Source organism: Sycon ciliatum, chromosome 9, assembly GCF_964019385.1.
Source record: "Sycon ciliatum chromosome 9, ocSycCili1.1, whole genome shotgun sequence".
Lineage (NCBI taxonomy): Eukaryota > Metazoa > Porifera > Calcarea > Leucosolenida > Sycettidae > Sycon > Sycon ciliatum.
Window position 1 is genome coordinate 12,136,174 of NC_088651.1, and position 16,304 is coordinate 12,152,477.

The window sequence follows — 16,304 nt, forward strand, 5'->3', positions numbered from 1 at the left end:
CCACCAACGTAACCAGATCTTATACAGCCAGCATGTGCGACAAAATGGCACAACACTGACAAGGAGTACTAAGACATTCAGCGACCTGACACCTAGCTCCAACATTTTCCAAGGCGCAAACCAACAACCTTCCAACTTGGAAGGCTCAGGTTCGGAAAGCAGTAGGATGTTGGCGTTTCGGTTTGTCACAATTCACCTTCGCTTAGCTTCCCCTTCTGTGTTTATTACATAAACTTGAGCCTCGCAAGTTGGGTGGTCTGTTGCTTTGCGTCGTCGAGTTGTAGTAAGGCCGGTCTGTCCAATAGTCTTACTAGTTTCGTCATCATCCAGTAACTTTCGGCATTCTTTGTTGCCGTGATGCCTAGCTCATGCTCTTCTTCGTTGCGCTTTCCTTCCCCTCTTGGACCTTTCCGAACCTGAGCCTTCCAAGTTGGAAGGTTGTTGGTTTGTGCCTTGGAGAAGTGTTGGAGCTAGGTGTCAGGTCACCGAATGTCTCAGTACTCCTTTTTAGTTTTGTGCCATTTTGTTGCACTTGCTGGCTGTATAAGATCTGGTTACGTTGGTGGCCAGTTTGTCATAACTCGTAACATTTTTGTCCTTTTCCTTTCTTCTTCATAAAGTATAATAATATAATAAGAACTGATGAGGGGTGAATTCCCCCGAAACACTGTGTATTGAGCAGGGAGTGGTGCTACGTGTAGTATCCCTGCCTGGCAAATACGGAAGTAATACGGAACTAATACGGAACTTTACCTGATGTATATTTTAGTGTATCTCCGTATGTAAGCGTACGACATCTATAGCATAAAGGCTGCTGCGCATTTCTGTTTTGATGAGATTTTATAGCAACGACAAAGCTAACTCGAAGAAGAAGTAGTCAACCTCTAGGTGTGCACCGGAGAGAAAGTTATTTATTTGCCGCTTCTTCTTTTACTAATAATTATCGCCTTCTTAGTATTTGACCCCACTAATTTCCCTGATACCTAAGCGGTCAAATATATCGCGTATTTGACTGCTTAGTCAAATACGCGATATATTTGACTACTTATATTTGACTCCTTAGAACTTCTTGGACTTAGAAATTTTCTCTCCAACTTAGAAAAAGAAATTTTTGAAGAAAGCAGAAATACACAAGATGGGATTTGAACCCACAACCTTGTGAATCTCAGTCACTCTTCCTTACCACCCAGCCACTGTGCTACCGATGCTGAACCTAGTTTAAACAATGATGTTGACTTTCAGTGCAGTACAATGCGGTATAGGCTATAGTATAATACTAGAATTACAAGGATATGTCGTATATGAAGAGAAACTATTGCGTGGAGAACACGATAAATAGATTATAGACCTCATAGTTGGTCTATACAGGATATATAGACCTCGTAAAAGACCTCGGGGGACCTCGGTCTTTTACTCGGTCTATATATCCTGTATAGACCTCCTAACCGGTCTATAATCTATACTTATATCCCAGGTGTGTACCTGAGCGAAGAAGAATAAACTTTTGTTGATTGCACCGCGCCTACCACTCCGCTACCTGTTACACTAAGTTCGTAAAATTAATGTATAATCCAAGTAAACCTATGCTTGCACGCTGACATAGTATGGCCGTGGTCTGTGAAGATCTGCTGCCGGCTTTCTCTGGCACATGATGTATACTAGTGGACTAAAATCAGTGTCCTTGAAGATTGAAGATTTTGATCTCATTCTGCATGTAATCCTGAGTACTGTGGGCATCTTCTCCCAACAACTTTCCATTTGCAAAAAAAATGTACTTTGCTTGTCTTATCATGGCAAGGTTGGCAACATGTATACGGCATAATGCTTCATATAGTGGTTCTTGCTCCCCAAGACAGTTGTTAACTTTTTTTAGATGTAAATTCGTTGCACTGAGTGGAAAAATGGTCACTTTTCGCTAATCCCTCTCCTGTACCATAAGTCTGTACTTCCTACACGGAATGGTGTGGACGGAAACACGTTCGCCTAGGTGATGAAATGCAAACAGCAGACCCACTCCACTGCCGTTAGAATTTTTTGTGCTCCGAGGATTACCCTAGAGGTGCTTCTTTCTCCAAAACTGCCCCTCCCCATGCTTATAACCAATAGAAGCGACCAACGGAACCAATGGCGACAAACGAAGACATGGACCTGGCTTTGGTTGGCTATGAGGAGCTCATCAAGATGGACGAATAAATGTCTGGCCAAAGCTTCGAGCCTCTCCCGGCCTCATTTGGTGAGCGAGCTGATGAAGCATGGAATGAGCGTGCTGGCCCAGAGTTCGTTACCCACACCGAAGCTCCAACTTGCAACCGTGAGGCTTACCCCCTCAAATAGCAGTATATTGCAGGAAATGGTCTCCTTGAGACAGTCTAGAGCTGTTTTCTCATCTGACGGCTCAAAATATCTTACGATGCCATTACTACTTACTAGTACAAGTTCCAATGCACACTGGTTGATCATCAAGGTACGTGAATAGAAAAGAAAACTCCAAGGAATCCAATGCATCAAGCGCAATCACAGCACGATGCTGCGTTCCCGAAATGCGAAGCCTGCAAGACACGTCACGGCACTTTGCATTTCTGCACACGAGTCAAATGCTCCAGACCTGGGGTTTCCCCCTTTCCAAGCGATCTACGATCTCGGCAACAGGCTCAAACGTCTTGGAATTCCTCACTGCATTTTCACACAAACATTGTGCGTCCTGGGATAATGGAGATTGAAATGGCGAGCGATTTTCGTGTGATGGCACAAGTCTAGCGCTGAAGCGATGTCTGCAGCTTGTTGCGCTGGAGCTGTGCTTTTGCTATTGGATTTGGGCCCAACGCCGGGGTTGCTCGTCGCCAGAGCTTTCCTGAAAGCCCAAGTTTGTGGAAATCGGTCAAAGGAAACATAAAATATTGTCCAAAGTAGGTGAAACAACTGTTGTTGGTATTGCACCAAAAATTGAGGTGCTATTTGTAATGGTCTCCTGTTGTCGAGGCTGTTACTTTGCTTTCCCTGGTCCAAATCAACTCCAGTTTTCTGCATAAGATTCCTGGCACTCCTGGCAATCAGATAGTACCACAAAAATTGTAGCAATGCTCAAATATGAGGTATCGGCTCATGTACTTGGTCCGTTTCATCGCAATTGTCGCTTATCTATCGCAACTAAGAACAATAGTTATTTTATCGCTCTGTAAAATTTCCAATACGCATAGTGAAGAAGCATGATACAGGATGCCTGTCCGCCACAATAAAAAAAATCAGCGATGGAATCTGATGAAGCAAGTTGAGAAAGGAAGTAAGGTTACAAAAAATGTACAAAAGAAAACAGTGACGGAGCGCGTTCTTGCACTCACGCTTTAGTTTAACCGACTCTGGCTCTGTATCACTCGAGCCTATGCCACTTGAGCTGACATTTGCTGGTGTGTATAGCTGCTGGCGTAGCGTATCTCTTGCTTTCTCCACTTGGTGTATGGCAGCGATGGGAAAGGAACAGTCGTAGCTGTCACTTTGGCACTTGGAGGAATGTGGGCAGCGTGACCCGTGTGTCACCATCGTGTGTTTCAACAATGTTTTTGAATCAGGCACACATCCCTCTCCAGACAGCTGTCATACGCTCTGCTGGATACGTTGACCACGACTCTTTGTACTGCCGCTGCCAGGTCGGACAATGTCTTCTTTGCCACCATCTCGCCATCAGTTTGCAGGCGTGCAAAGAATGCCAGGTAGTTGAACTTTCAGTTCGAACGTGCCGATTGAGCTGGCTGGCCTGGCCGTGACTGTCACGCTCTCAAGGTCAGAATGTCGATTTCCCCTGCTACAGTTCCGGTCTTTGAGCTGCGTTTGGCTTTTTGCTGCAGTGATTGTGTGCATTCACTGCAGTGCATTCACTCCAGCAAAAAAGTTCCCCACTTTTCCATCACAATCGTACGAATCACGATGCCCCTGGCGCTAGTCGCGATGGTTTTTTCTTTCTGGTCTCGGTTGATATATTGGCAATGTTGCCTTCTTACCTTTCCTGTAACTGTTTGTAAATGCTCAAGTGCAACGTGCCACCCATTATAAATGGAATCTGTGCCAATACATTTTGTGTGTGCCTTCTTGCCACAAGGTTGGATTCATATAGTGCTTGTCCATTTCTCCAAATTATTTTTAGTGTATAATGTTATTCAAGACCGCTTGTTGGTGCATGGGGAAATGTTGTCGCACACAATGGTGGTGCTCTTCTCCCAATTTCAGGACGGAACCTCGATGCTACTGGTCCTTGAAGATGGCCTTTGCAATGGGTGCCATAGGACAGGCTGAATTGCTGGTCAATATCTAAAGAACATGGGGTTTCTGGACCAAGTTATCATAGTGGGTGAATGAGATCCGCTATGGGTTCAAAGGAGTAATCATTTTCAGCGAAATCGGAAATTTTGACCATATCCGGTGATATTTGGTCGTTACAGACATTGACTCTTAAACGTTTTCTTTCCTGCAATTCCTGTAACCGTATGTAAATTTGCAGCTTTCATGTGTAAAGTGCCCAGCATTGTTAATGGATCCAGTACGAAAACATTTACAGAGTACAGAGAAGTTCTTAACTACTCCTGCAATGATGGTCTTGTAAAATCTGCAATCCCGATTTGTGAGGCGAATCGAAATCTAAGTGCGACTCCTACTTGTGAGAGTAAGTGGAAACAACCTTATTGTGCTTACATTCCTACATATTAATTATTCTTATTCCCATAGCTATGCAAAAGATGTTACTTCAGTTACTTTCGTAACGTCTGGCGCTAGCCAGGGTCCACACATCTTCAATTCCCGTAGGTATGCAAAAGACGGTACGTTTGTTTGTTGTTTGTTTAGCTTTATTTGACTTCACCAGAAGCACATGCAAAATCTGCCTTCTCACTGGGCGTATTGCCACAGTTCTCGCAAAATGATGAAGGTGGTGATATAAGAAAAGGAGGAAGAGGAAAATACAATCATGAACAAGGCACAAAGAGAAGACGGAAACAAATCAATGAGGGAGTACTACAAGTAACGAATTGGAATTAATTTTGATGAATTTTTTATGAAAATAATGCAACGGATGCAAAGGTTCCAGGGTTGAGGGAATGTTGACAGTTATGCGTCTTTGAGGTCTTAGGAGAGGGGAAGAGAGTTAAAGATATCGTTTGTAATTGATTTCTGAAATGCAGACGGAATTGTGATGGAGCGGACATCAGGCAACAGGCAGTTCCAGTACACACTACCAATGAACTGAACAGTGGATCGACCGTAAGGACCCGGCAAAAACGGGACACGAAGCAGACGTGAAGCCTAACCACGCGTGGCACGACCGTTAACTGAATCAAAGAAAGTGCTGAAGGACTACTGATCCTTTCAGCACCAAAACATCTGTGAAAAAAATTTTTTTGCTGATATATCTGAGGAAGAGTAAGAGTAAGACGTCAGTAACATCTGGCCGCAGCCAGGGTCCACACAGCTTTAATTCCGTGTTTGTGTGTTTGTGCCGTCGGCATGCCTTGCACTATCCCGTAGCTGCCCCGTACCGTACCATCCAACATAGCTGGCCACAATATGTGAACAGGGCTTTCAAATCCAAGATCATAACATGAAGGAAGAATGAGTATGTATGCGAAGTGTATCGGGGAATGCATGTGGGGCCATGTTGTTGTTTAGCTTTATTTAGAGTTGCGTTCCAAAACAGGCCTCAACCTAATGACAATGGTCCCACTGATAATAAGAGAAAACCCCTGATCCTTCCTGACTTCCTGTATGCTAGCAACTGTTTCTCTGCTGGCCTCACCTCACATCAGCTTGAGCGCCTAGAGCGGCTACTCAAGCGCGCAGTCCGCTGTGTTTACAACGCTCCATTTGCATCCCCATCTGCGCCGCTGTATTGCCAATTGCGATTGCACTCGCTAGAAGTTATGTACTGCCACAAGCTTCTTGGCTACACTTGGCGCTGCCTTCAGGGTAAATGCAGCACATTGCTTACCGATATGTTCAGACCTCTTAATGCCGGCCGTGCTACACGTAGTCAGGGAAATCGAGCACTTAAATTTCCAGTCACTAAGACATCCGCTGGCACACATTCTGCCTCATTCCAATGTGTATCACTGTGGAACAGGCTCCAGCCCGACATCAGGAAAATCCCACAGTACCACCGATTCATGCGATCCCTCCCAGCACATGCTGCTTTTCAGTAATGCCACTGCCTGCTGTATTATTATTTCCTTTACTGGCCTAACTGGCTTTTACAATGACGTAATACTTTACTACCCACTCTACTCAGTGTCATTACCTTCATTGGCCTTTTATAATTTATTCTCCTTTTTAGTCGATATCATGTAATTAGGCAAATTTGCCTGTTTGTTCTTCGACTCTAAATAAACAAACAAACAAAAAAACAAACAAAAGAAAAGAAATCGATAGTGCGGGTTCGAATCCTAGGTTATGTCTAGTGCTGAAACGAGTACTCTATAAGCTATCGAGCGAGTACTGTCATTATCGAGTCGAGTATCGAGTACTCTATAAGCAATCATGCGCATATATGTCAGTACCACATACCCATTTTTTGCACACCATTTAAGCAATTCAATATCCTTCAATAAACACAAATTTTCATTGCAAAGCCACATGGACGACGGATGTGTACGTCGCTATCAAGTCTTTTATTTATTTATTTATCGAGTCCTTTTTTGATATCGAGTCGAGTACTCAACGAGCGGGTACTCGAGTACTCGGCGTACTCGTTTCAGCAATAGTTATGTCTGAAAAAAAATTTAAAACAGCCCTAGGCCTTTTTTTCGCTAGGTTATGAAGGTGGTAGATGGTGTCATATTAGTAGTAGTAGTAGTAGCAGTAGTAGTAGTAGTAGCAGCAGCAGCAGCAGCAGCAGCAGCAGCAGCAGCAGCAGCAGCAGCAGCAGCAGCAGCAGCAGCAGCAGCAGCAGCAGCAGCAGAAGCAGCAGCAGCAGCGGTAGTAGTAGTTGAATCGTTTGTAGGCAACTTGCCTACACTCAAGAGAGCACTGCATTTCACACAAATCCATTGGTATCGTTACAACGTTTCGGTCTTTATGACCATCATCAGGAATGAAGTGGACATGAAAAGAACAGCAGTATAAAAGAATGAGGCAAGCAAGCAAAGCGCGGTACATAGTGACAGCGCGCGTAGAGAAGTGCAAAGAACGTCATGGCGGAAGTGCATTACTACATGTACATGACAACACAAGCACAAACGGCGAGGAAAGTAGATACTGAGCTACAGCAGTGATACAAGCCCAGTTCAAGTCTCACACCACCAGTGAAGTGTGTAGAGCCCCGCACCACTCGCAGGAAATAACAGCTGTATTCAATGCCGGCACAGCGCACAGGTCAGTACAACAACATCCCATGCATGATGCTAAAGCCAAGTAGTAAAGGTAGCTGAGCAAGAAAGATGATGGTAGACCATGGTAGAATGTGGAAGAGCATACTCCATAAAAGGTGGTAGCCAAGGTACGTGAAGGCATGCATTGCCCACACACATGCGCCGAGGGTATCTCCCAGAACGCATGCATGCTAGAAGCCAATAAGGCCGCACAGGTGGTGTTATAGCAGGTCCCAGCCACTGTTGTTGTTGATTTCCGGGATCGCTCCCTGATGTTGATGGCCTCTCGGATCCTCCTCCTGGGGCGTCCACGCTCAGAACCAAGAACCCGGATACCCGAGAAGGCCGTTGCTCCCAATGGCAATGGTTCAGATGCATGCTTGGCTGCGAAATGCTCACCCAGCAGACCGAAACGTTGTAACGATACCAATGGATTTGTGTGAAATGCAGTGCTCTCTTGAGTGTAGGCATGTTGCCTGCAAACAATTCAAGTATAATGAAGCTGCGTGAAGCGTCCTTCAAAATTTTGAAGTAGTAGTATTTATTATTTTACTTGGGTATACCCAACAGGCCTATGGCCTTCTTACAGGGTGCCCAAGGAGAAATTGTGAGCAGCTAGCGCGAAAAGCAGGCAAGGTACGCTGGGATCGAATGATAGCGGGTAGTGCACTAAAGCGGTCAGCACCAAGTAATGAGAGACTGTAGAGGCAGGACGGGACATGAATGGGGGGGGGGGGGGGGGGAAGAGACTACTGGATGTTTGGCCTCTGGTGGGTAGCATCATTTCGGGTCGTAAAGATTTGGGAGATGAGGGGACTGCCAAACGACCTGATGCACCGAAAAGTAAAAATGAAAAGCTTAAGAGTGAGGCGTAGGCTGAGTGGGTGGAGGTTGTGACAACGCAAAATGGGCTCAACATCAGCACGGGAGGGGTAGGCAAATACAACACGAACAGCTCTGCGGCTCAGTTCTAGAAGCTTATCGTATTTTGCAGCGTGTAATGAATGAACATATGATGTGCTGCGTACTTTAATTTGCTCTGTATAACTCCGAGATAGAAAGCTCGGCGGGCCTTACTGTCCAGGTTGTCTCTTCCTCGCCTAAAAGCACCTAGCTTCTTATTAATGTCATCACGGAGGTGGGAGAAATCGCCCACAAAGCTCTCTACAGGCACATCCTCCCCCACCCCCGGAACCGTCAGGCTACCACGTCACTTGGCCAACTCTCTCCTCCTGCCGGAAGCTCAAGCAGCTACTCTTTGCACACACCATCGTTGTCAAACGATCCCCGCCACCCATCCAGTTTGCGACCTCAGGCTACATCACCGAGCCACTGTAGTATCCCTGTAGTATCACGTTAGGGTACAGGGTCTGTTGAATAAAAGCTGCTGCGCATTTATATTTTTATGAGATTTTATAAAAACAACAAAGCCGAACAGAAGAGCTGTTCAACCTCCAGGTGTGTACCGGAGAAATTTCTTTTTATTGCTGCTTCTTATATTTACATAATAATAATACAGGTATGTACCTGAAGTTCGATTAAAATTTAATTCGTGCACCGTGCCTCCACTCGTCTACCACTACACCACCAAGCCGAGAATTGAGGCGTCATCGAGTCTTTGCCCTCCCCACCACCCACTCCACCCTCCTTCAACGTTAACCCTTGTACTCGGCATGCACTCAGTACAACCACCTGCCATCACACTGTTACTCCCTCCGAGAAATAAATGCATTCAAAAGAGAAGTTACCCCGATCATAGTATCATCAAGTTGCACATGCTCCAACCCCCTATGTAGCCCAGCCCAGGTAACGTATTTTAATCCAGCTCTATCGCCTACCTGCCTTCGCAATGGATATACTTCCTTCCTCCTCTTTACTTAAATGAAGCACCCAAACCATGGCTGCTACTAGCCACTGTTTCTCCCAGTTTATCGCACCCACTCTGATTGATAACACAAAGTACTGTCCCTCTCTTATTGGCTACGGCCATCACGAGAATAAAGACACTAATAATAAGTGGTCTCTCTGCTGCTCGGTTGTCCGCGATTACTACTTTTTGCCGTACGCTGCAAACCTACCTTAATGATAAGTGGTCCCTTCGCAGACGCTGCAAATTACAATTATCTCAAGCATGGTGCAGACCACAGGGGAGTTTGAGATTTATAACTGTAACATAATAATTATAACGATATCCAAAGTTTTTTTTAGCAGGAGTCGCAACTGCTTGTGTGTATGCATGTATATTCCTATTGCTGCTTCATTTTGCTTGCGTGTGTGTGCCTGTGTGTGTGTGTGCGTGCACCGTCATGTGTACTCGACGGTTTTTTTCTTCTTTTCAATGTGCCCATGTTTGTGTGCAGAGACAGGCCTGGGTTTGGTAGGCCATCGGTATTGTACTGGTGATATAATTCTAAAAAGGACGCTGCACCTATTCACATTTTTACAAGCAAAGATTCTATGTGGAAGTGTGAATGGCACAGTTCTTGCCCCAATGGCATATTCGAATAATTGCACAATTGGTTTACTTACTTCGAAAATGATGCCAGCTTGGATAAATATGACCGCAGGCGATAACCTACAAAATCCATATGTCACTGGAAACTCAACCCGTGTCCAATATGCTAAACAACCTGTGGTTTGTGAATTACGTAAGTATTATGTCACGATATGTTAGCAGCAGCTCTTTCAGTATGTCAAACACACACCAGTGCACACAATCGTGCTCGTATAGGTGCATGCAATGCCAAATTACGTGATTTCATGCGCCACATAATTCAGTCGCCAGATAGCAAACCGGAGGGGCATTTGTGGACATGTCGAAAGCCTTCGACAAGGTAAAGCATAGCATTCTGGTTGAGGACCTCTTTGAACTGGGTCTCAGTAGCACTGCCCAAACTCCAAGAAAACATAGGACACCAAGTGGAGACAAAGCTTCGCAGGTGTGCAAGCAATGCACGAAGGACGTGCACTTGTGTTCCAATTAGAAGATCCAAGAAAGGAGAAATAACGGTTCTAGATCTCATGTCATTTTATTTTTTATTTTTTATTAATTTTATTCAACATCTTATGGCTTCCGATGGCAGCCAAAACGGGAAGATGTGGGTGATAGCCAACCATGTTAAAAAGAAGGAGAAGATTTTATACATGAAAAGGAAACAGCCGAAAAGCTATGTTGATTAGTTTTTATCATTATTATGGTGCACTCAGTCATCATCAGGCCCTCAGATTCACTTTAAATTCTTTCAATGATGCATACGTCTTCACTGAGTCGGGTAGTTGTAGCCACACGCAACACGCAACACGAATTTTCATATCCTTCAATAATGTTGTTACTATATATGTCGCTGGGCTGGGAAACGCCGCATCTTACCAAAAACGTTCGTCATACTCTCTCCAATCACCTATGCCAGGATAAATAAAGCCATATACACTTTGTTCTGCAACTCGAAATATTGGCAAAGTTATCTATTTGGTGCAGCAGAGAGCCTGTTGCCGGAATGACGGTATCTTTAAGTGCAAGAAATACGCTGTAATGGAGTTAGGGAATTCTGAAGAAACGTTTTAAAAGAGACAAATGTTACGGAATAAAGATGAAAACAGAAACGATCAATTATTGCTTTCTGCTGTGGGAGCTATGCGGTCGGACGGTAATCGAGGAATCCGACGAGGGGCTGGGTGTCCGCTCTGCAGCCTGAAAGAGAGCCTAAGTGTTGTCCGAGCTTGGAGACTGACCGAGACCGGAGGCTGACGGCAGTGGCAGCGAGCGGAGGTACAGGCGGCTGCGCCAGAGCACGTGGCCGCTTGGAAGGTGGACATGGTAACTGTGGGTACGACCAATACAGATGGTTGTCCAGACCTGGTTCCACTTCTTGGTGGGAGGATTCTGCACTAGGACCTGGCAACCATCAGCCAAGGGTTGGAGTGGGTGAGCTGATTTGTCGTACTCGGATGCGGCTTTGTGAGCGGCAACTTCTCGATCCAGAAAGGTGGCAGCTTGGTTCCACGAAGGCTCGAATACACAACCACAAAACACATAAATACACTGCTGCATGGTATTTTTTTATAATTGTCCTGCTGACAGTCATGACATCTTATTACTTCCAATATTGTTCATATTTGATCATATTAATCTACCATACCATTATATTTTCATCATAGCCTAGGGGCTGTGGCATCATTTATGATCCACAGCAAGAAGGCAGCAATGGCTGTACCTATGGTGAAGTAAAATAAAGTTAACATAACACTTCAATGAGCCGGGATGAGTGTACGCAGCGGGTGTCCGAATAGCATCTGGGCGGGCGACACGCCCACTGCATTAGGGTGTTGCGCCACTCCAGCAAGGCGGTATTGAAGGCCTCATACTGAAGATTGCCTTGGTGCGTGTACTTCGAGACCGAGTACTTCATAGCGTGAACTGCGGACTCTGCGTGGCCGTTCGACTGTGGGAAATTTCCAGCTAAAACCAATGTCATGAAATAAATTATTTTTGAACATTATGGGCTTGTTTCACTTCTCATTCCAAACGCGATGAGAGTGGATCGTTCTAGACAGTGATCAAAACAACACATCCTGCAAAAATGGCATTCATTTGAACATGCAGACCAGTACTGCACTAGGAATCATAATCTAATCCTTTCCTCTAGTCATACACTACATCGTCCAACATGTTCAAGGTTTTCAGAAATTGAGAACACCTGTTGGTTAGGAGAAAGGGAGAACAGAAGGTGACCAGACCTGCTGAAGAAAAACAAGCGGTAAAGAGTCAAATCCTCTTAATATTTCGAAACTTGGACATTGAGCCAATAATAAATGTAGAAAGCAAAAGGACGATGGATACCAGTTAAGAGTAACTCTCCATCGCAAGCTGGGTGGTGTGCTGCTTTGAATTGTAGTTAGACCGCTTTGTCAAGTATTTTACTGATCTCGTCATCGTCCAGTAACAATCGACATTCTTTGTTCCAAGGGACTACAGCTTGTGCTCGTTTTCGTTTCGCTTACCTTCCCCTTTTTGGTCTCTCCATAACCTTGAACTTTCCGAGTTGGAAGGCTGTTGGTTAGTGCTAGAGAGATGTGTTGAAGCTAGGTGTCAGGACGTCGAATGTCTCAGTAGTATGTCAGTTTTGTGCCTATTTGTTGCACTTTCTGACAGGATAATTATAGTATCTGGTTACAGTGATGGAGAGTTACTCTTAACAGTTTTATCATTAGAGCAAGAATAATCATAGACTTTGGAATGCAATCTTCTATGCTGTATACATGTTTAACCAAGGCGTTCTCTCAAGATTGCAAATGACACTTCTTTTGATCTGTTTCAAATTGTTTTCTTCTTCTTTCAGCTTGCGTACGCAGTCATGGAGATCACATTGCTAGTATATCACCTGCTGGTATGGTTACGTGTGATTTTGGATATGAGTACCTTGATGGTCAACCAGTGTGTAATGGAACAACTAAGGTTGGATCATGTACTCGTAAGTTGTAAAGATATCATAAGATACATAGGCCTTGCCACGAAAAAAAACAGTCAAGTGCATGATGTACAGAAGTGAAGAAAGCAAACTTCAGGGTTTTAGCAATGAAACCAGGGAACTTCCGTTGACTGCGCTTAGTTCCACTGCTTATTCTGGTCTTTCAGTTAGTTTTACCGTTTATATCCACATCAAACATGGAGTGGACTTGTTTGTCACTCCTGTCTCTTTCATAATGTAGGAGTTCGTCTATCTTTCCGTGTCTCCGTCACTATAATAAATGTTGTCGTCTCCTACCCGTTCCCTGTTCCCGCCTCTATGTTCGCCTATTTCTTTGCCCTCAGTTTCCATATTTATCCCCTTCTCTTTTGTTATCATGTCTAAAATTGGGTGTAAAAAAAAGGAAAAAAGGAAAGGCTAGGCAGGCGCTTATGCCAAGGTAAAAGCTGTGATGATATTGATGATTTCAGTGGATGCAAAAAGGCATGAAGAACCAATTTCATCATTATGGAACGAATACTCGCAGACCATGGGATGCAATCTTTTAGTTTCTGTACATGTTCTTACAAGCTTGGGAATGACATGTGTTTTCATCTGTTTTCAATATGTTTTCTTCTTCTTTCAGGTTGTGGACGCAGTCTTGGAGATCATATTGCTAGTATAATTTTATCACCTGTTGGTATAGTTACGTGTGATCTTGGATATGAGTACCTTTATGATCAACCAGCGTGCATTGGAACTTGCACTAGTAAGTAGTAATGGCATCGTAAGATAAATGGGCCTTGCCACAAGGAAACTAGTCAATTGCAACAGCCTATAAAATGCTTTAACAAAAAGTCAAAGCATGTACGAGGACATAGCATCCTGGAAGTGCGGCGTATGTGCTTGTGTTCTATGTCAAACAATGTCTACTGGTAACCAATATCAGATTTATTTCTTGAAGGTTGAATACTATTTGCTAGAACAACTTGCACTTGGCCGGCAAAATTGTGGCAAGATTCAAATTTTTTTACTAAGTCCATTATGCTCCCGAATGAATGCGGAAAGTGGTGGCGGAAAGATGAGGTATCGGCTCTCGTAGTTGTTTATGCTTCCCCATAAACTTGTTACATTTTGGTGTTGACTGCACAATAAGCCTGTGGTTCATACACACACACCCACACACGCACGCATGCACGCAAGCACACACACACACACACACACACACACACACACACACATACACACATACACACATACCGTATTATCTCTAATATAAGCACATTCTCCAATAATAGCACGTCTCCAATAATAGCACGTCTCCAATAATAGCACGTCTCCAATAATAGAACACCTTGGGGCGGCATTCAAAAAATAATGTGCTCAGTCTCCATTATAAGCACACTGTGTAAATTCATTATCTGTACCGGCGAAATGCGCGTGTCTGACATGGATTTGGTATGGCAACATGCCGCTCTGAAACGAGGTTGAAATAATAATGGAACAGTCTCCAATAAAGGAACGTCTCCATTAATAGCACGGGGCGGAGGTACATTGAAAAAATAAAGGACCGTGCTTATATTAGAAATAATACGGTACACACATACACACATACACACATACACACATTGACCATTGACCATTGGACCATTGGACGCCCATCGCCAGAGGCGATGATAGCGATGCTACAGCAGAAGCCATAGCAACTTGTGCTGGGATTGCACCATTCAACAGCTTGCAAGGCTGAAGAATTGACCACCACTATTCAGCCTGGTCTACACCACACAGCTTTGAAGTGGCTTTTTTCTGGCCAGTGAATCCCTACTTTTTGGTCTTTTTTTTCTTCTTTTTTCCCGCACACACATCACACCACATACTCCGGCATGCACTGGCTGTTGGTAACCACCCAGGAGAATGAAAGAAAAGTCAGGAAGAGTCTGAGAAAGAGAAGAAAGACGTGTGTGACCATAATCGTCGGGAATCGAACCCGCAACCTATCGATTGGAAATCGCTAGGCACATACCACATACACACACACACACACACACACACACACACACACACACACACACACAAACACACAGACACACACCCACAACCCTCAGACCTCAGACCTGCCCATCGCAGAAGCAATGATAGTGAACAGCTATGTTAGACATAGCAACTTGTGCTGGGATTACACCAATCAACAGCTTACAAGGCTGATGAATTGACCGCCACTATTTTTAGCACACACACACATACACACACACACGCACACACACCAAAGACTCAAGAAAGACAAAGAGTATTGCCCGATTCCCAAGTATCGGCAAAAACACAACAAAGCAGAGAGTATTGCTCAATTCACGAATATTGCCAAAGACGCAACACCTCTTCTTCACAATGCCTGCAGATAGTTTAGATCGAAAATTGGCTAAGAGAGATGCAGACCACTAGGAACCAAATGACGAGCCTGCTTTGCCCACACAACAGCTTCCCACAGCCGAGCTCGTGATACACAGTCTCCTTCATCTGTCAGTGGAATACACCCCAAACGCATGTGTTCCTGTCTTGATGTCGTCGTTTATATATTTTCATTGTTGCCTTCTTACCTTTCCTGTAACTGTTTGTAAATGATCATGTGCAATGTGCCAACCATTATAAATGGAATCTGTGTCAATACATTTGGGCTGTGTTTACATGAGAAATTTCAACCCGGGTCGAGTTCAGCCTGGGTTGAAAGTCTGTACGATAGACAAAAGAGGTGAGCGTTTACATGAAGACAGTTGACCCGGGTCAAATACTGATATGCCGCCAAAAGTCCACTTCTACAGTCCTGTATGGTCACGTGAATCCGTTCGCGCGAAATTTGCATCTGCAGTGCCGTTCAAACCTGGCGCGAGATACGCACCGAAGTATGTTTGTACGATTTTCTTGACCCGGGTTGATTTCAACCCGGGGCGAAATTTCAACCTGGGTCAAGCGCAATGCGTCATGTAAACGCGCCATTCATTTTATGCACATGGCGGGTTGAAATCTGACCCGGGTCGAACTCAACCCGGGTTGAAACGCCTCATGTAAACACCGCCTTAGTGTGTGCTTTCTTGCCATAAGGTTGGATTCATAATTCGCAATGGGTGCCATAGGACAGGCTGAATTGCTGGTCAATATCTAAAGAACATGGGGTTTCTGGACCAAATTATCATAGTGGGTGAATGAGGTCCGCTTCGGGTTAAAAGGAGTAATCATATTCAGCGAAATCGGAAATTTTGACCATATCCGGTGATATTTGGTCATTACAGACATTGACTCTTAAACGTTTTCTTTCCTGCAATTCCTGTAACCGTATGTAAATTTGCAGCTATCATGTGTAAAGTGCCCAGCATCGTTCATGGATCCAGTACGAAAACATTTACAAAGTACGGTGAAGTACTTAACTACTCCTGCAATGATGGTCTTGTAAAATCTGCAATCCCGATTTGCGAGGCGAATGGAAATCTAAGTGCGACTCCTACTTGTGAGAGTAAGT

At 44.4% G+C, this 16,304-nt stretch overlaps 1 protein-coding gene across 1 annotated transcript in view; it reads left to right on the top strand.

Moving 5' to 3' along the window:
- Nucleotides 1-16,304, top strand: part of LOC135825106 (uncharacterized) — a 78,013-nt gene that overhangs the window by 10,205 nt on the left and 51,504 nt on the right. The window contains exons 4-8 of the mRNA XM_065337843.1: nucleotides 4,493-4,654; nucleotides 9,707-9,994; nucleotides 12,686-12,817; nucleotides 13,440-13,562; nucleotides 16,137-16,298. Coding sequence (XP_065193915.1) covers nucleotides 4,493-4,654; nucleotides 9,707-9,994; nucleotides 12,686-12,817; nucleotides 13,440-13,562; nucleotides 16,137-16,298 — 867 coding nt within the window. The remainder of the gene's footprint in view (nucleotides 1-4,492; nucleotides 4,655-9,706; nucleotides 9,995-12,685; nucleotides 12,818-13,439; nucleotides 13,563-16,136; nucleotides 16,299-16,304) is intronic.